Source organism: Mchenga conophoros, linkage group LG11, assembly GCF_057382185.1.
Source record: "Mchenga conophoros isolate Kocher_MC1m ecotype Shallow Benthic linkage group LG11, M_conophoros_male_GT1.1, whole genome shotgun sequence".
Lineage (NCBI taxonomy): Eukaryota > Metazoa > Chordata > Actinopteri > Cichliformes > Cichlidae > Mchenga > Mchenga conophoros.
This window is the reverse complement of record NC_140536.1, coordinates 25,344,107-25,365,200: the sequence shown is the minus strand read 5'-3', so window position 1 is coordinate 25,365,200 and position 21,094 is coordinate 25,344,107. Positions and strand designations below refer to the sequence as shown.

At 44.4% G+C, this 21,094-nt stretch overlaps 1 protein-coding gene across 1 annotated transcript; it reads right to left on the bottom strand.

Moving 5' to 3' along the window:
• Nucleotides 1-10,783: 10,783 nt before the first annotated feature.
• Nucleotides 10,784-19,112, bottom strand: rasip1 (Ras interacting protein 1). The gene is made up of 16 exons (XM_085291832.1): nt 18,847-19,112; nt 18,052-18,173; nt 17,354-17,805; nt 16,920-17,180; nt 16,569-16,810; nt 16,325-16,489; nt 15,591-15,795; nt 15,046-15,344; nt 14,779-14,940; nt 13,815-13,855; nt 13,382-13,536; nt 13,121-13,233; nt 12,029-12,323; nt 11,658-11,821; nt 11,429-11,570; nt 10,784-11,326 (listed from the first exon to the last, which is right to left on the bottom strand). The coding sequence occupies exons 2-16, from the start codon at nt 18,171-18,173 to the stop codon at nt 11,148-11,150; spliced, it is 2,997 nt and encodes a 998-aa protein (XP_085147958.1). The 5' UTR covers nt 18,847-19,112; the 3' UTR covers nt 10,784-11,147.
• Nucleotides 19,113-21,094: the final 1,982 nt, after the last annotated feature.

Genomic DNA, 21,094 nt, shown 5'->3' with positions numbered 1-21,094 from the left:
AGATGCATGTGGATGTGTCACAGAAAGGAGGATTCAGCTCTAATAAACCAAAACAGTCTTTTTCTGGCACCAAAACGCACATGCTGATGCATGCAGAAACATCACAGACTCACTACTCCAACTTGTTTGTGTCTCTTTTTCGTACAAACACACACACACACACACACACACACACACACACACACACACACACACACACACACACACACATACAGAGCGGGGCAGCCTGGAAACACTCAGTCAGGTGCAGTAAAGCGTGGCCCACTGTTGCAAAAGGGCAAAAATGAGTTTCCAGTCATCACATTTGGGACAGCTAATGCATCATACTGTACACACACTGTAAAGTAAATCACAAGGGAATCTCACTCAGACATACACAAAGGGAGGAAAAAAGGGAGAACGCGAGAGAAGGAAGGAGAGACGGGAGAGAGAGCGGGGAAAAGGAAGAAAGCGTTTTTGAGTCTGGGTGTGAGATTAGGAGACCCTCATTCACAGACATACACTCATGGTGTGGTTAGAAAATAATTAGTGGTGGGCTTTGTATGCGCACACTTGCACACTCATGCACATATACACACAGAGTTGCCAGTCCAGCGGTGGGCCTACACAGACAAACAAACACCCTCCAAATGATGAGGGCCCGGTGGCAACGAGTGGGTGGCGGAGTTGTTGTGGTGAAAAAGGGTCATGCTCTGTTTTCTCAGGTCAACAGTAGAAAAAAAAAAGCAGGGAAAGGAGGAGAGCAGGGGGAAGGAGCAGAAGAAATAGATGAGTGCGGTTGGACGTAGGGAGATATTGACACACTCGCTCTTTTTAATTTCCCACATCAAAGGGACGTTTGAAGACACAGCTGGGGAGAGAAGAAAAGAAAGAGTGAAGTTAGTCACTCTCCCTCATTCCCTCTCCGGGCTGCCTCTTATGATGGGGGTCTCCTGGGTGGTTCTGAAGCACTGTTAGGCCATCCGCCAGCACTGATCACTCACACACTATGACACAGGGAGTGCGTCTGTGTGCGTTTGTGCACGTGGGAGTGTGCACACGTGCATCGATGTCAGTGTGCAAAGTTTAAAAAGAAAAAGAAAAAGCTCTGTATCTTTGTTTAGACGTTTGCTTTTCGTGTGTGAGAGCGAGCACAGAGCGGTGCATGTTGGAAAAGGGGGAATCCAGGGTTTGTGTAAATGGGTGTGCATACAGTATATGTGTGTAATTATGGGTATGCGGTGGTACAAGTGCGGTGTCTGTATAACATGCATGAGCGTTTGCGTGCGCGTCTGTGCGTGAGAGTGTGTTTGTGTGTGGCCTTCATATGCTACCCATTACATCACCAATCTGTGTAAACCACCACAGGAGGAGAAACAGAGTGAGACACTCAGACTACGACCTCAAAGACATCAGAGAGGAAGGGGAACCTGTGACAGAGCCTGCCAGCCTGCCTCGCTGCCAGACAAACTTTACTCACACAAGCTTCTCTCACTTCGCCTGTACTTTACACTGGGTTTGCTGTGCGCCATGACATGTACTCGCACTTCTATGCTTTCTTCGAATCACTCGAATGCCTCGCTCACTTCTCTCACATTTTGCTTCGTTGTTAATCCACACAGCTGCTCAAATCATTAGTCATTTAAAAAAGAAAAAAAAAACCTATCAAATTCAGGAGTGTGTGTATTTTTGTAACATCCTGCAATAAACTGACAGGGAAAAGCTTGAAGAGTAGATCTTTTAATGTGGGATTTTTTTGTTCAATGTTTACTTTAGTGTGCTTTGTGGTTGTACTTTGATTATGAGAACAAATACCAAATCAGCCCATTCTGTTAATGTTGGTTTTCCCATAAATGTTTATTGCCGTGGGTCAATATCCAGGTCCAGGTGGGTGAAAAAGTAGTCTTTGTGGATTTTAGGGTTACGTCTCATGTTCTGCTTGCCTCAGTGTCATAAGTAAACAGTGAAGACGCTGGCCGTGACGCAACTCTGCTCCGATGGTAAAAGGGATTATGGGAGAAGAAGTAGTAATAAATTCACCATTTTTATGTTGCACCCTCATTTCCTCTTGGGAATTCCAACGGGGCCTGAAAAAACAAACCAGGAGATTACGTTCAAAGGGGAAACCAAATGTCCGACCCATTACTGTTAATATTTATCCTCCTATAACAGTACGCTTTCAAGTTTCCCTGTGACCTCCTCAACCTCCTGTCTTCTTCCTCTTTCCTCCGCCATTCTGTCCTTCATTCATTTTCTCCAGCTTGCTCCCAGTTGGGGGACTCCAGCGGGGTATCCTATCCTACCTATCACTATCACTGCTCCATCCCGCTTCTTTCCTCTGCTTAACCCCTGTTACTGTACCTCAACCTACGTCAGAGAGCGAGTGAGTGTGCTAATAGTTCTGGGGGGAAAGAAGAAATAGTGACACACAGAAAGGGGGCTGCAGTCATTGGGCTATAAAGTGACGTCTCTGACTTTCTTTGTCCATGTCAAAGATCAGCTTTAATGTGCTCTTGCGCTTTTTTAAAAACAGCTATCAGACAGAAGGGGCTTCTTTCAAGTCCCCACATCTCTGGCAAGCTCTTATTTGAGAAAACTCCCTGCAGACGCGATTTACAAATTACGCGTGTCAATTGCTCTCTTCCTTTTCCATTTGAGCAGCCCACTCAAGACAGATATGGCTGTTGTGCATCTACTGCTTTGCCTTTTTTATTCGCCCATTAAAGGAGCATATTAACCAGCATCATTATGGCAGGTTTCCTCCGCTGGCTTAGTTCACAGAGCCGTGCAAAAGGGCAGGATGCAGTGATGAAAGGGAGAGCATGAAGCAGACGTCTCTCCCTGGCAGAAAGTTGGGGAGCCAGAACGTTTAAATCAACTCTCTATTAAGCACACTTTTACAAGGGTCATTTTGTTTGGAAACCAAACTCTATGGTATGTGACAAAACACAGTGTATGTGTGTGTATGTGCATGCATGTGTAGCGGGCAGACTCAACCGAAACCCTCTCCCTCGCTGACTCTGTGTTGCTCACCTGCTCACGTTCACCACCTCCCCAGCTCTCTCTCACTGCTTCCAAGCATTTATGCGTCTGCCAGTGAGGAAATCGCGAGCTGAAGGAACAGGTCACAGAAGGAGTATGAGAAGGAGAAGACGAGGGGCGGGAGGGGTGGTGGGGTGTACAGCAGGAAGTAAGCAACCCACGCACAAGGAACTTTTTACTGTGCAAACACTCTTTCCATCTACCCTGCTTGCTTCCTTCATCTCAGACTGGTGTTAATACACTGGAGAGCCCAGGCCTGTCTCAGAGCTCCCGCTTTCTCCTCCGGTTCTCCCTCCCGCTCCTCTCACTCTCATTCTCAGTCGCCTTAAACATTCTTTCCTCTCCTGTCATGGTGTGTCCTGTCTGCGTCCCGCTCTCTCCTCATCTCTTCCTCCCCTCAAAGTGCTTCCCCTCAGCTCCCCCTCGCTTTCTCTTTCACTCACTCGCTACCTTCCCCTTCACCTCTGATCTCCCTGTTTTCTATGACAGTGCAGAGAAAGATCCGTGAAATAGTGCTCGAGCAAATTTTTATTCACCAGCCCGACATATCACTCCACCGCTGACTCCATGCAGAGGTTTGTTTGTTTTGTTTTTTTCAAGTAAAGGAATAAAAAGAGGGGAGTGAAAGTGAAGCTCCTATTTTTGGTGCATTCCTTGGTGCTTGCAGAGTAGTTACCCCAGAGACCTTACTTGTGCATTCGCTGTCTCTTTGTCAGGATTGCACCACTTCTGTGGTGAGTTACTACATCTATGTGAGATGTGTACTCAATCAAAGCTGACCACTACTTACCGGCGCGCAGTGCGTCTGCGTCAGTCACACATTCAGCCTGTCGTCGTGTTATTCTACCGAAGCTGAGAGCTGCTGACAAACACACAGGGGAAACTGGGAAGGGTGTAAGTGAATGTGCGGTGGTGGGGGAGCGGGGGGCAGCAGAGGTTGCTGAGACGATGGGGAAAGAGTGAGGGGCGCAAGCAGACAAAAGCAAGAGGACTTGCGTGACGTCACAGTTTACCCTAGAGAGCAACTTTGTCAACGTGACATGACCTTAGTCACACTGGGGGAGGCGGGAGGATGCCCTTTTGCAGACAGATGGACACCTACATACACATTGACACATATGCTTACGTCTGTTCACACCAGCATTTAAAACTATTTATAGGCCACTATCCCCTTTAACCTGACAAGGTCCGGCTGTTTCTCTGAATGCTGACGCATTTCAGGTCCCTTCATCACTTGCCATTCATTAAATTAACGCTCATTACACACTGACAATCGTAAATCAACCTCCCACAACAATGATAGCAGATAACACAACTTATAAGAGAGCACATGGGCAGCTCGTTCTCCTGAACACTTCCTGTGCGTCAGCCATAGAGAGTGTGTAAATTTCATCATAAATGAGAGCAAACACAGGAAAGGAAGTTTCATATCCGCATGTTGTCAATGTTTATGTTTTGAAGCAGAGTACGTAAAGGGATTGGGAGCCGAGGACAACTGGTTTAGAGAGTATATTTGAAAATGTCTGGAAATCAAGAAAGACTTCTCTCCACATTCAGTAGGCTGCGCTTTGACCGCACAGGGAGGGGAGGTGGACCTCAAGTTCACTGAAATGTCAACTTTGGTTTGAAGTGACTTTGACTAAAAGCAGTGCAAACACAGCACAGAAGATACACTGTCGTCCGTCTTAGATTCAAATTTCAGCGGTTGTTGTGTTGCTGTTTGTTTTTCTTCTCTTTTCTTTTTTTGTGTATTCTCCAAGGAACAAAAACATTTACTGTAAATGTTTATTTAAAATGTGAACTGTCTATCCCCCATACTTCTTGGACATGCTATCTTATCTCTGGAATAGTGAGAGTAAGATATGGAAGTAATGTGTTTGCGTGCATTCTTCTTAACCACCCTTATCATTATCTCCAGCTGACAAGTTTGACGGCCATCTTTTCCTTGCACATCTGCACATCCTTGTCACAGCCCCCGGTGTCTCTCGAGTTTTATTTTCTTGACCTTTGTTCATCGTGGGAATGCAAAAAAAAATAAATAAATAAAAAGCTCAGTTTAGGATGCAGTTTGAGAACCATTTGTATCATTGAGGTCTATGACTAAGAGGAACGACATGAAAGTTATTCTAATCTCTCTATAATTATTCAGACTGTTTATGTGCACTTTGACCCCCCTGCTGTTTCCAATTACCCATAAACTGCTCTTTCGGGAGACATTTAAATGCCTTGCATGTCTCCTTTTTTTCAATAACATTTTCTGAGTCAAGGACTTAGAAATGAAAGCTATCCAGAATTTTCTATTTTTGGCACAGAGTTCACACACATTGACAGCAGCCCCCCTCCACCACCACTACCCACCGCTTCATTCTTTTTATGTCACCTCCTTCTCCTCATCCTCTTTCTGTTCATCAATCACACTGTCCATCCTCATCAAAAGCAAACCCCTGGATGTACGAATGATGTTAGTTTGCATCAGCGCCTGCCTTGCATTGCTGACACCCTTGCGGCTGGCTGGACCTCCAGCAGTGCCAGGAAGTATGCTAAGAATGCAAGGAATGGCCCAGTGAACGATAAGTAGGAAATTCCCTGCAGTAGACTGGACTAAATGCCCAAAAGCAACCGGGGTCAAGGACATTCATCTGGGATAATAAATGACGATAAAAGGTGGGATTGGAAAAGACGGAAGAAGGAAATCTAGACTGACGTAGGTCTAGGCTATGACTCTAAAACTGTGAACAAAGGCAGTGGCTTTATTAGGAGGCCGAGAGAGAGGATGAAGAAAAGGATGGGGCCATGACACACATAAAGAGACAAGAAAGGGACAGGAGGGGTTGGGATGACTGGATCGAGATAGGTGGGACACTAATAGGGAAAAGGGCAAATTAACAGAGGAAGAGGTGGATTTGAAAAAACAAAGTGGTACCATGGAAAAGAATGACTGAATAAAGATAGCAAGACGTAAATCACTCTATCGTTCATTGAAAGGGTGCTGAACGAGATCGAGAGCTGGCTGTGGGGCAGGAAGAGGGCGTTCAGATAGAGGCATGTCACAGGAAAGATAAAGCTCTTTAATCAGCCCTGATTGGGTGACTGTGACTGGGAAGAGGACACACACCTCACAGACCGATTTCTTGCTGGTGAACCCTTCGGTTTGACTGACACCGCCTCTGTATGACTCACTCACCTGACTTTTTCTTGCCATCTCCCACGCAGTGGCATGTGCAGAGGCTTTCAAACATGGTTTAAACAGCGAGCGCAACATTGCCAAACCCTGATCCAGATTAGCCTCCCGTCTGTAGTGACCTACTAAATGCGACTTTACATCAGCTTCTTCTAACGAGCCTACACCCCTTTTGTCTGGCTGCTGTTTTTCTGAACAGCCAGGTGGTAATTGTTTTGAGTTGCCAAATTGCGACTGGAGGGATTAGATTACCTACCACCGGGGTAGTACCCCCCTCCTTGTTTCCCCATTTTCCCCAGATTACATCAGAACAGAAGCACCTTCATTTGTGAGTAAGCACATACCTCACAGATGCACGGGAGGCCAAAAACATGTCAGATGTGTTAGAATACAAAGGAGATAATGGGATATATGAAACAGGGCAGGAAGTGTAAACAGTCCTTCCTGTGTATGTTTTTTTTATTCAACTCAATGGAAAGATAAGAGATGTAGAAGATGGTTGATGGGGATCTAGTTTCTGTTCATGCATGCTAGTGTGTGCCTGTATATGTGCTTCTGCATGTTTGCTTATTGTTCCTATCTGGCCTAAACCCAGTCTTTTCTGTATTCAGATCATAAATAACAACCTAGAAGGAAATGAAACATTAAAAAACTCCCAAGGGTGTCTTATCTTGTATGACATTGATTCATTCCTGTAATATCATGATCATAGCATAGACCTTGGCCAGATATAATAACAAAATTGAGACAGATAAACAGTATTCTCAGCCACAATCTGGGCTTTCTCTTTCAAAAGCTATGTATTAATTAATCTTCAAAGTAAGAAGCATTCTTGCTTGACAAAGCAGGTCATTTAAATTGGCAGTCAGAAAATACTTTCCTAGACCAGGTCAACATTGTAAAGCTTAATGGAGACACAGTAAGTAAAGACCAAGATGAGATGAGATGAGAGCCAATACATGAGACTCCATTTGTACTTTATGGTGTGGTTGTGCAGGGTCGGGATTGGATCCAGTGAATGTGGACAGTTATGCTTTTCTCTCGTATGTTTAGTTCAAAACCTCATAAAATGACTCGGTGCGGTTCTCTGGCTTTTCGACCCATCTGAAACAGCTGACACAAGGCTGATAAGTGGGTGTGTGAGTTTTGAGGTGAAGCAGTGAAAGGCTCAGGCAGACAAGGAGGAGTTTTTCTTTTCTTTTTCTCATTAACTCCATTAAAAAGAACCCCTGGGAAGTTTGGACGACTGACAGCTGAGGTGGAGCCTGCGGCAACCAAGCAGGAGGGAGAGTGTTTTCATGTGTTTATGTGTGTGTTTTCCTTCACTCCTGGGACTTATATATATACATACATATATGTGGCTGCAGGTCTGTCTCTCAGGCCCTGAGCTGAGTGTGATGGGGGTTCACTCAGGGGTATAAGACCAGGCCTGGGGACGACCTGTGGAACACCCTCATTATCCTCCAGGCAGCGATGCTTTTGAGGTGTGGTCCCCCCGCCACCCTTCACCCCCAATGTGCCGAATCAGTGGAAGGCAGAAACCCAGAGAGTATCCCTGACACTAATATGGAAAAAAGCCTGTTTGGAGTGAATATAAGGGCAAATATTATTCTTCCTGAGCGTAACCACGGCGAGCACCTCTGACCTGGCAGTGAAAGTGCTGAAACAAAAAGCCCAAAGACTTTTTCTGCTCCATCAAAGCAGCGCTACATAAAATAAACATGGCCATCAGATTACCACGCTGAACACGGGGCCGCGTTAGCCCGCGCCGGCCGCCCTGCCGCCCAACCCCATGGCTCTATGGGAGTTAAGTGTGGGGTCCGCTCAGTCAACACCATGACGCAAAATGGAACAAGCCTCTGACAGAAGCCCCAGGCTGGTGGAATAAGGCCCCTGCCCACAGGCCCCCTGGCCCGGGAGAAACATACTGAATAAGAACGAAAGCGAGAGAGAGAAGCAGGAAAACAGAAGGAAAGAAGAAAGGAGAAGGGAAGAGGTAGATGAGGGCATTTTGGTAAAGAGGAAAACACCACCAATTCCAAATTTGTACCTCTCTCTCAAATTGAACAGCACGTGCATGAAGGCAAAAGCTGCTTGAGAGAACCAGCAGCAGCAGCCTAGGACAGACAGCCGCCAGTGGAGAGAAGGCCGCGGCAGGGCAGGACAGGGCAGGGTAAGATACAGTGGTTGGTGGTGGTGGTTGTAGCTGCCAGAGAGACTGTGAGGCTTACCTGGCTAGTCCTACTAACAGTGGACAGCCTCAGCTCGGTGGATCTGACCTCACAGGGGTTCCTTTATATCACGGCCTATGCCTGTGTGCATTTGTGTGTAGGTGCATGCATGCATGCACCAAAAAAAAGAAAGAAGAAGAAGTTTATGTGTTTATGTGAGGAGTTCACGTTTGGGTGATGTAACTAGGAGAAAACAAATCTGTCCCTTGAGCTTTTCTCTTGGCCTTGTAATCACCCCACTGAGGCTCTGCTGTCTGGTTCATCATCAGTCTCCCCATCACCAACCTCAGCTTCAGCCTGTCGTCTGTCTGCGTCTCACAGATGTCCCTCCAAGCATCCCTGACCTTCTCCTCAGTTATCTCAAACCCCACACAGATTCTTACATCCCCCAGTCTGTCTTTTTTGTTGTCTCTGACAGGGACATGCACATTATTCCACTTTCAGCTGACTTCACGCTACAACTACCTTTAGTTTGAACTTGAACCTCACAAGTCTCATTTCTTTGTCCTATATGAGTGATCCAGTAGTCAGCATTTTCTGCCCTTTTTGCCTGACATATGACCTGAAAAACCTTCTTATACTGTAGGTTTTAGGATGACGCAAGGCTCAGGTAAAGTGCTACCAGATCGCAAATAGATACTGACGCTGTGCCATGTTGTAGCTGTTAGCGTTAAGTGTGAGAGCCACAGGCTTTTTCACTCCTGTGTGTACAACAATGAGCACAATCACTGTGGTCCACTGGGCCTCACACCAGCAGCATTGCGTTACCACCCGTGCCTCCCTACTGTTCTCCTTTTCTTTTCATCCTTCCCTCCTTTTCTCCTCTGACTCAGCCGTTTTGTAGGAAACTCCGTCCCTTTGAAGAAGGGAAGTATCTTTCATTACTCGACAGCAGGGAGAGAGAAAGAGATGATAGGGACGGAATAACTGCCCCATTGTCTTCACCCCCTCCATCCATCCACCAATGATAATTGTGTCGGGCTAATTACAGAGAGCTGCAACAACAGGTGTGGGGCTGTGCACCTGGGTAAAGAAGTGTACTTAGTCCTTGTGTGTGTGTCAGACAGAAAAAAAGAAAAAAAAGAAAAGAGTTGTGCGTCTCTGTGTGACTACGCAATTCTGGGAGAAAGTGGGGCTGACATGCACAGTTTGTTAGTGATTGAGATCACAGAAAACCTTGTGTGTGTCACATCCTTACAAAACCTCACTTGTTAGTGATAGTACTCAGACACTGGTCACCGCATTGTATCACAGACTACTGTATTATCACACAATGAGCACGGACCTATACCAGTCTGTCTTCCATCTGTGTTTAATTATAAAGCTACAAACTACATCTGTATGGCATTACTGGAAAGTTTAAATTAGCACACAACGCAGTCTCACTCTCACTCATACGCCACATTGAATTTCAAATGAGAGTGATTACAATCACCTAATTGATGAATTTAACCACAGGGGGCCTCTCCTCATGATTCATAATCTATAACTGGTCTATTTCAGTGGCATGTTTTTCAGTGTCGGCACAGTAAGAAAGCGGGGGAACAGAACCAGTGGCAACAGTAATGATGTAAGCAGGGGTCTCCCACGGGACTGATGTGTTTTTGGAAATTCTTTGGCTTTTTACCGTAAAGGAACTCATCTAAGAAGCTGACCGGAAGAAAGGAAGCCATTTGGATGGACGCCAAAGGAGGAGCGTGATAACTTTCTCTGAGACGTCACAGAGCTTCATACTCAAAATAAAGAAAGTTGGGAACTGTTTTCTAAAGACGTTTGGCTGACCCCGCAGTTAAATTGACTGGATATTGCCAAACTGGAACAGACGCACTTTCAAGTTACTCACTCTCAATGATGATATCACCTGTCTGCTGTCTACTCACGAGAACTTCTTGCTGTTTTGTGCTTAATGAGCTGGACTTTTTCTTCAGGGACCCAGGGGGATCGCACCACATTAATGAAAAAGGAAACCCTACACACCAGGAGTGAAAACTCACTCCTGCTTTTAAGTAACCAGCTTTGGCCTTTACAACAGCTCACCTTGGTAAAGGTAACCTTTGTGTGCGATGATCACAGTCTCATTTGCTCGCTGAGTCATGACCCCTGCGTAAAATGATGCCATTATTACAGGAAATGAGAATGTGCTTTGGATCAGTCGATAATGCAGTTGTACGGTCACCTCCTTAGTCAGGCAGTTCTACCTGCAGACTCATCGGTTAACCTACAAGTGGAGTGAGTCCTGCATCGCCACCTTGTGGAATGTTTCTTTGGTGTAGAAGCAAAGGTGTGTGCCAAGCCCCAGGGGCCCCGCTGTGGGAAACAAGCTTGTCAAAGACCATGCGGAAACTGTAAGTCTTTTAGGCTTGAATTCAGCATTTTATTAAAAACAAGTAGTTTGAAAACATACACGGAAGCCAAGGAAAACAGCCACGTAAAGCACAACACTATGTTACCTAACAGACATGGGGTTTTGCTCCTTGCTTTCAAACAAATCCTATAAAGGCATGACAGAGCTAGTACATTTATTTAGCTAGACAATATCTAAGTGAATAAATGAGATGATATGAAGTGTGAGGAAAACCAACAACCAGCCAATAAAAATACAGAAAGCATGTCCAGTTTGCATTATTTTCTGGTGTCCAGTTTGATGTTTTTGGTGATATCCTTTTTTTTTTTACTTCTATGAGACATTAATACAGAGACATATAAGGGCTTCCTCAGAGCCGAGTCCTCTGATTGGCTGGGAGCTCATCCTGGTCGAGTCCCCACAAGAAGGTGCGGAGACGTGTAACTTCTTTTTGTAGCTCAGGGCTTGGGATTGGCTGGGAGAGGTCAAGGCGTGGTGTCTCATTTGGCAGGATAAGAGGAGGATGGTCCAAAAAGCTCTCAAAGATGTCTGAAAAATGAGAAAAGGTTGAGAAACAGTTTACTTGACATATAATGCCACTATTCATTATAGTTATTAAATGTTCAATCATAAGCCCTTTTGATTTATTACCTCCACTGAGTTCAGTGCCTGGCGGAGGGGCCCAGGATGCTGGTGGAGCTCTGCTGGGTCCCAGCTTGTAATGGGTGAGCAGGTGGTGCAACTGAGAAGGACTTAACAAAGCATGTTCTTCCTGTAGACTGGCCCAGGATGACTTGGAGATAAGAAGTTAATGGAGGAGATGTTAGATGGCATTCTAGGAGAGGGCTCAAAGGGCATGTTGTACATGCAGCTGTGTTACCTGGATGAGTCGAGTCTTGGGAATACACAGGAAGTTGACTGTGACTGACAGTTTCTTCATAAACTCTGAGGCGATGTCTCCTAATCCTGCACCCTGTAGCCAGTCCAGAACCAGGTCTAGGTTTGTTCGGATCTGTACTGCTCTGGACCATGAAAACAGTCCGTCTGAAAAGAGGGGGAGAGGATGTTGGAGAAAACAGAAAAAACATTTGAAAAAAGCTAATTTTGTTTGTTTTATCAGGAGTAAAGCAGTGAGTCTTCCTTTTATCCAAAAGGTCACTTTTATCATCTCTAGCTTCAGTTTTTACAAAGTGATACCGTATTTATTGCTGAATTAACCACACAGGATTTCTTTGCCCCGTGCCTTCTCACCTCTCTCCAGCAAAGTATTGAGCAAGGAGGTATTGGTGAAGAAGAAGAGGTAGCCGAAGGTTTGCGAGGTGAGCGGTGGGGAAAGACATGCCTCCCGTGACAGCATCAGGGAACAGCGATACACTTCCACAAGTCCAGCAACCTTGGGCGGCAAGGTGGACACATCATCTACCTCTTCTTCTCCTCCTCTTTTCTCTTCTCCCTCTGCAGCCTGAGCTCCATCCTTCTCTTTCTCCTTCTCCTCGCTGGAAAATGGGTTGGTGTCCAGAAGGGCTGGAAGAAGGGAGTACAGTGTCTTTGTGGACAGAAAGAGAAAAAAAAGTAAGTTCATTTTTATATTAAAAATATTATAAAAATCCGGAAATGATGGATGTTGAATGGACAGTATAAACTGGAATGAATTAAGTGGAAGAAGATGTTAAGATGATTTGTAGCAACACTTGAAGTGATGGCTATCACAATAGTTTGTACAGGTCCAGATCTCTGACCTTGGTGACTTTTCCTCTAGCGCCATCATCAGGTTAAGCTTTTAATCTTGTGCTCATAAGCAAATGCACAACTATACAACACTAATGACACTTCTGTTAAACTCACTTTCACTTTGTGCTAAATCATAGATTGGATCATGCTGGGACTCTTAGTGAAGATGACTAACATGCTAAAAATTACACCATCAACATGCTTGCATCGGCTTTCTGGACATGTTATCCTCTAGTATTGCTATTTCCATGTCAGTATGTTCCAATTCAATACAGGTTTTCCACACAAAGCCAAAAAAGTATGATTTCACAAATGAGTACATCCTAAGTATGGTCTCAGAATGCAATGCACAAAGGGACTGGAGGAGCTGCATGCAGCTGGAGAAAATTAAAATCAATTGTGGGTGGTGGTGAGCTTGTTCCAGAAAGGAACAGTTTTTATGTCTTAAGAAAGTAATTTGTGCTGTCTCTCGGTGAGGTTAAATAGAAGTGGCTATCCGGAGTTACAGTTTAAAAGGGCATGCAACATTACACATAAAATGGTAACGTTGATTTGAAGCCAAAGCACATCGGAGTATGTGGACCGCTGTATCTGGCTTTTTTTCCACTTTACCTTGGTAAGGTGATACACACACTGCTGGAAGGTGTGCATAATGACATCATCCAGCTGTGCCAGAGCTTCTGAGCAGGTGTCCATATCAGCTGTCAAAACTGGATCCCCAGGGGCTTCAAAGAAACAATCATTATGATCAATTCCAGGCTCAGTGTCAGCTTTGATTTCTCTGTTTAGCTTTGCCAAATTCCTGTGCCAGCTTATACGTTTGATCTTCTAAAGGTCCCCCCCGGCCTTCTGTTGTTTTCCAGTTATTCTCACCTTCAAACTCCCATTCTTTCTCCATCACTTCTACTTTAACCTGGAAGAAGTTGAGGAGCTCCGTGGCATTTGACATCCAGAACATGAGAGGTCGAAGGTCAGATGACAGTTTCTGGACGTTTGGCGTGCTTATCTCTCCTTCTTGCTCTGTTGAACTGGACAACACATTTAAGTAATTCCAAAGTTATGTTTGCTATCAAGTATTGTGAACATTCCCCTGTCAGGTTTGTGTTTGTGCACTAAAAGCAAAACGCTCCATACTGAAGTAAAAATAGACTGAGTTATTATTATCTAGCTATATTCGAGACAATGCTTCCATCATACCACAAAAATTTACCAAAGACATAACAGCACAGGCACAAATGTATCATGAATCACTCAGCTGGAAATCTCTAAACAGAGGAAACATTACGTAGAACATAAATATTCTTACTTTTGCGTGGGATGCTTATCCCCAAATTCCTTAATGTTATCCTGCAAAGATAGTTGGAAACAGAAGAGACGAGACTTAGTGTGGGGGTGGAGGAGGGGGAGTGGAGTCTAGCCCTGCAGCCTGGACAGTTAGAGCAGATTTTCCAGCGGGAGGGAAGTGACATCAGCCCATCCTCACTCCTGCTCACAAGCCAGTAGGCCACAATGAAGGGCATATGTCTGTCTGCTGGTTTTTCTGTCTGACTTAATGTGGCATTCTCAATCTGCCTACCTGAGGTTTATCTGCCAGACTTGTTTAAGTGTGGTCACGACCATACTGTCATTAAATATAAAAAACTTAACATTTGTTCCATAGATGAGCCACTCTCTGACTTCCTCCAACATATTATTAATTCACACGTCACAGATATGATTATATATGTTGTATTTTTTTAATTACACAAGCAGCATGACCCTTTGGAAAGCAATGTCTCCCAGTTGGTCCATTAATTTTGTCCAAGTTATCTTAACAGCTGGTGAATTGATGGCCTTGAGCTTTGGTCTAGAGACTCATGGTCCCCAGTGGATGAATCCTTCTGAATTTGCTGATCCTTTGAATGTTTTATTGACACTAAGACGGAAAATGGAAAGACTGGAACGATAAATTGAATTCAGGTGCGCAAAGTAGGTTTGAAATAGTAATAAGTAATTTATTTCAGTGGGCAACAGATATAAAAGAATACACCAACATGAATCAGCTCGCACCTTCTTTTCACTGGGAGGCTGAGATTGTTGTGTTTTAGTGACATATTTTGACACCCATCTCCTGACTTTTTATGTAATGCCATTTAAAGTTTTAATTTTGTCCAATACTTTGGTTTATGACCAGCAAATGCTAAATTGAGGATTGCAAAAACAAGATGTGAACAAGTAACAATACCAAACATGACATCAAGCTATTGTTTTTGTTTGTTTGTGTTACTTACCCACACAATTTCTTTTATTAGATTGGCTGACTTGAGCAATATCTGTGGTAGGAGAGCAGGGTCCAGGTGTTTGGAGGCATGATCTATCATGATTGACAGGAGATAAGCAGGAGCTAAAGGCCCGCCTCCAGAGTCTGGAGAGGAATTTCTGGAGATGATCTCCTATGAGAAAAGTAAAGGATCAACACATATATGTATAAATAAAAGTTTATTTCGACTAGATAACTACAGTCAGACTATAAGAAGTCTGCTATTTTCCCTTCTTACCTGTAACAAGGAATCGGCGTGACGAGAATGGAATTTCAACACGGCCTCAGTGGAGCCCAGGTACTGCCTCAGAGCTTCCTGTCTGTCCACCAACCCTGAAGGGCAGCAGGTGGTGGAGGCATCAGTCTGCCATGGCAAGGTCAGTGCCAGCGGTGGAGGCGGAGTCACACGAGGGTCACGATACAAGAAAAGAAAGTGGTTCCCCAGACCAATCACATCGCCCGGCTTTAGGACCGTCTCCCTGTAAAGGGCCACTCCATTGTGTGTAACTGCACCTCCTCTGAAAGGTCGCATCAGGGCTGGGATAAAATTCATAAAATATTATTGAGTTTAAATTTACCCACCAGTTTATGACAGTCATGTCAAGGTAAATTATTCCCTCTGAACTAGCATTTGACAAAAATGGAGAGGAAGAATCCTCTTTTAACAGGAATAACATTGAGAACAATGATGTCCTACTTTGGATGAACAATCTACCTTCTCTAGTTTTGTATTTTCTGCAAGAGAGTGCAGCAAGATTCTAACGATGATCTGTGCCGGTGTACCTTGTCCAGTGGGTGTCTCTGGAACAGCGGAGTCTCTCCGGACTAGTAAGTGTCTAGCCAAAAGGTCAGGAGCAGACAGGAACGTGTCCACCTTCAGCGGCCTCTTCCCCTTCCTCTCTCTTTCTCTATCCTTCTCTCTCTCCCTTATTGTGGGTTTCCTTCCAAACACATGCATATGTCCCGACATGATGTACAAAACAAAATCCTACACAAAACACACAGTGGATCAGTGAGTCAGGGAGGTCTGTTATCTTTTAAGTGTTATGGTTTATATCAATCTTCTATCAGATGTTAAGCCAAACAGAAGGCAGTCGATAAGGAATGAAGTGTGTCACAGTTTGTTACAATGGAGACCTGTGTGAGGTCATTGTGTGAGATGAAGTGATGTACACAGGGGGGTTTTGTGCATTTGATGGATACATTTTCTGGCATTGTGCTGCTCAGAGGCTGTTTTGTGCTGGGTGGTGAATGGGAGAAGCGTGTAGAGGGATGGAAACCCTGATGGTATGTGGCGATTACAGACATGCAGGTATGATGTAATGCACAGGGTGCGTGCACGCGTGTGCACAACTCCACTACAGCCATGCCTGCGCTTTTGCTAATGCGCACATGAGAGCGCATGTCAACGAGTACGTTGCTGTTTATGTGTGTTTATGTGTTTACATGATGTACGTGTGCGTGGGTGTTGTTTGCGAGAATTTGTATGGGCGATACCATCTGTCAGCATGTCTTGCCTTGCTCTGATCGTAACCCTGCAGCAACAGGAAGTAAGGCCGGTCTGTAGGTGGAAGGATCAGACTTTGTGACATCACTTCCAGGTCACAGCTGGAATAATCCTTCTCATCCTCTGCCGGCTGGTTTGTCCATCCAACCTTCCCTTCAGCTTTCGACGCCCTGATCTGCAGAAATGGTTTATGATGGTTAGAAGACCGAACGTGTGGTCAGTTCAGCTTCTACTTACTGCAGCCTTCTCTTTACCTCTCCTGGCTGTGGGTTGATCATGCTCACAATGTTCTTCCTGTCATGCACCCCTGCGCTGTTGTTAGGCCGGTTTCCAGAACCGCGGGGGTCGTTGCTGACGTGATTGCCTTGGCGACGTCGCAGACTGAGGTTCATGTCGCTGATGCTCCTCCTCAGCTCTGTGTTCCTTCCACGGTGACCCCGTTCGCCCTCCTCTGCTCCGCCACCTGATGACATCCTGCTCCGCCGCCAGCGCACACCTGTTGCCCAGACAACCCAAGTATCAATCAGCTTTGCCCTGTGCTGTGCATAAATGGTCAATTTTTTCTTTTCTTGCCACTGTACCTATCTGCTGCATCTCATACGTACCTTGGTAGTTCTCTCCCTCCCTCTCACGCTCCTTCTCCCTCTCTAACTCTTCTCTCTCATAGTCTTCCTTCCTTTGGATTTCAAAGCGCCGCTCAAATCCATCCTTAGGCCGCCACATGTCCACTAACAACAAAGGACATTCCCACGGGGCAACGCTTCTCCGGCACTCTGTCTCCCATTTGATAGCTCCATCTGGCTGCTGGATGGGCTTTCCAATGACATCACACAATAGGAAGTCTTCAGGGCTGTGTTTCTGGAGAACTAGAAAGTAATGGAGGAAAGGGGGAATGAGGGGGAGGGTAATTATTTTTCCATAACACTGCTATTTATGTTTATATAAAGTCATTCCCAATTGGTAAAAAATTTTTAAGCAAACAATTCCTAGTCATGGATCGCAGCAGAGGTCCAAATGAGCCAAAATTTCCCTTTCATACCTGCGTCATCTGTCTCCTCCCGCTCTCTTTCAGTGTAGCGAGTGATGACCTGGGCAATGAGTTGCCTAGCTGTGGAGTGTATGTTGGCCAGCAGGGAGCGATAATTGGCTCCACTGGAGAGTGCATCTCCATAGATTTTGATCAGGCCTGGGGCAGAGGAAGAAGCAGGGGGCAAGTAGTGGTGGGAGGAGGGGGCTGCCGAATGAGCCCAAACTTCTCTCTCCTTCTCTCCCACTGCCCGGTCCCGGTCACTGTTGGAACGCCCCCGTAAGAAGAGATGGGAAAGGCGCTTAGCACGGGACTGGGGTGCAGCAGGCCGCGGCCTGAGGAAGGCCGGGGAAGGAGATGGGGATGGGGTAGGGGAAGCCAGCGAGGGGGTGGAGTTAGAAAGGGAAGAGGAAGGAGCAGAGGGGGCCTCGTGGAGAGAGGCTGCGTCAGAGCTGGTAGTCGACCTGGAAACAACAGAGGAGGGAAGACAGATGGAGGAGAGAGGAAGCAGAAAGGAAGGGACAAGTCAGCTGTGAGTTATGACTGACAAACAACAAGGACTAAAATAAATGGAAGACATGAATACAAATGACAGTGGAAGTGAGATAAGATAAGATCAATACACAAACTAATTCTACATGCAGGACACAAGTTGGAACAAAACTAAAAGATTAATTTAAAAAAAGCGAATTAAAGAAGTTTAGACCAACTTGACAGAGAGCGCGCTGGGCCAACGACCACCAAGCTTTGCAAAGTGTTTCCTGGGGGAGTTGATCCACAAACCCACTGGGAAATGGAGTTTTCTGAATCGAGGACTGCCAGATCCCTCCATCTGACCGAGAAGAATTCAGATATTAAAGGGCAATTCTCTCTAAAATCAACTTAATAACTCATCTTTTTATAAGATATATAAACATTAGGTTTCCCTTAATAATATTTCTCTGCACCATACCAAAGGCTGTGTGTCACCAGTGCCAGGATATAAACAATATAACAATAGAATGATGTCAACCTTCAAAAATATCAACAGGATACCTACAGCAGGTTGTCAACATGGTAAAAACAAATGAAAAGACATTAGCCCTCCCTACAGCCCCTGAAAATCCCAGTGTGTTTTCCTATCCTCAAACAGGAAGTGTGTTTTGTAGGACTCAGGTCCAGCTGTCGCAGTGACAGGGAAAAACCCACTCCAAAGGTCACTGCCTGTCCAATTCTCTGTAACACTTCTATTTAACCTACCATCACAATTTAGGATAACATGTTTTCTTTTAGCTACGATTAGAATTTTGAGATAAAGGCTAGTACTATGTTGAAAATGAGTTCCTTTTTAAAGTTGTTCCCTCAGACACGCCATTTCTCGACATGCGTCCACACCTAAAATCTGTTATTGGTATTCTAGGCAGAAAGGCCTCCTCTCCTAGAAAACCATGTTGGGATATTTTCACAGAATTCTAAATACTACAAGAAAGAAATTACTCAAATTATTTGGTTTTGAACAAACTTACCCACAGTTACTTCAAATCCTTTTTATAGTGTGTTTTGATTATCCTTTGCCACCAAAATGCCAATGCGCAGCTCAAAGTACCCTAAAAAATGTGCGCTCGTCCTTCTCCTCAGGATGAAAATCCATTTTCTAAAGGCCTCGGCTCCTTAAAAATGGACAAAGGTATCTTTAATTCTAATAATTCTTTTTTCTTCTGTTAAAGAAAATGCCCCTTTACATTAGTTTTTTACTCTAAGTGGCTGCTACCTCCCTCTCTGGCTCTCGGGCGCTCTGGGTCTATAGATAGAGAAACCAACCCATTGTTCTAAGTGACAGAATTTCCTTCCTTTGCTTTGGACAACACCTATATCCTGACTGAGTGAGAAAGAGAGGCAGAGATTGGTAGAAGTGAGAGAACGGTAAATTTACACACACAAACACACACATGGGTGTTTGGCACCCTGTTGGGAATATAATATACTGTATTGTACTCTGCACAAAACAATCTCGATATCTATCTTTTTGCCCATCTGAGTTAAATGAAAATGTCACAGAATAAAGCTAAATTATATGAAAAAGCCTTAATGGGTTTAAAAGACTATTTTTGATTTAAACCAGGTACTGTGACGTGATTTATGATGAGAAAGACTATCACAGTGCTCAACAAAATGCAAGGAAGTTTGAAGTTTTGCTGAAAAGAGGATGAAGGAAATGCACACAGTGAGACAGGAAGCTAGAGCGAGACACCTGTGATCTTTGACCTGGTCTTCAACAGGAAGATGTTGATGGAAAGAGAAACTGTCACAGTCATCATAAAGGGCTAATAAAGTTTGTCCCATTACAAAGACTCCTCCACCATTTCCAAGTTCTTACCATGACTAAAAGAGAAAATAATATATTACTTATGATTAAATGTTAAATTTCCTGTTATTGTCACTACCAGTGAAGTGATATGAAAATTTCGTATTGTTTGCGAAACAGAGGAGTACTGTATGTATTACCTATGCTCACCGGTCACTTCATTAGGCACACCTGTCCAACTGCTTGTTAGTGCATGTGGTGCTGATGTTCAAACTGAGCATCAGAATGAGGAAGAAAATGTGAAAAGGGTGTTAAATGATTTTAAATATTTCAGAAGGTGTTGATTTGCTGGGATTTTCCCACACAACCATCTCTAGGGTTTACAGAAAATGGTCCAAAAAAAGAGAAAATATCCAGTGAGCAGTAGCTCTCTGGGTGAACATCCTTTGCTGCCTTCTTGTCAGAGGTCGAAAGAAAATGGCCAGAATGCTTTGAGCTGATAGGAAGGCACTAGTAACTCAAATAACCCCCTTTCTCAACCAAGATATGCAGAAAAGCATCTCTGAAAGCACAACATGTCAACCTTGAAGCAGAAGAGCCACAGCAACAAATCACCACAACACGTGCTACTCCTGTCAGATAAGAACAGGAAACTGAGGCTACAGTTTACAACAAAATTAGAACACAAAAGATTGGAAAAATATTGTTTGGTCTGATAAGTCTCAATTTCTTCTCCGACATTCATGGTAAAATCAGAATTTGGTGTAAACAACATGAAAGAACACCTTGTATCAATCGTTCATGCTGCTGCTGTTGCAATATGGCAGATGTTTTCTTGGGACACGTTAGACCTTTTAGTACCAACTGATCATCATTTAAACGCCGTGTCCATGTCTATCCTATTAAGACGCCAGTCTACCCATCTTCTGATGGATGCTTCAAGCAGGATAACACACCTTGGTCAAATCATCACAAAGGTCAAATCATCTCAAACTGGCTTCTTGAACATGGCAATGAGTTCAAGTGTACTCAGATGCCCTCCACAGTCACCAGATCTCAAATAGAGCACCTTTGTGATGTGGTGGAACAGGAGATTCACATCCGTGCAGCTGACAAATCTGCAGGATCTGTGTGATGCTGTCATCACGATGTGGACCAGACTCTCTGAGGAATTTTTCCAGCACCTTGTTGAATCAAAGGGAGCCCAACCCTAGCAACATATAAGTAGTGAAGTATTTAGTGGGTATATATGCAAGATATCTAAGAGCAACCAAAACATTAAAAGAAGAAGATGTCACCAAAAAAATAAAATAAAATAATAATACTGGGTTAAGCTATGCTTTGAAAAATTTGCTCTTAATAGGTTACATATTTTCTTCTGTTTATCATGTCACAGTGTCGGAAACTCTGGGAGGGGGCAGCAAAATATGGGTACAAATATGGGTACAAATTAAGAGCAGAAACACGTA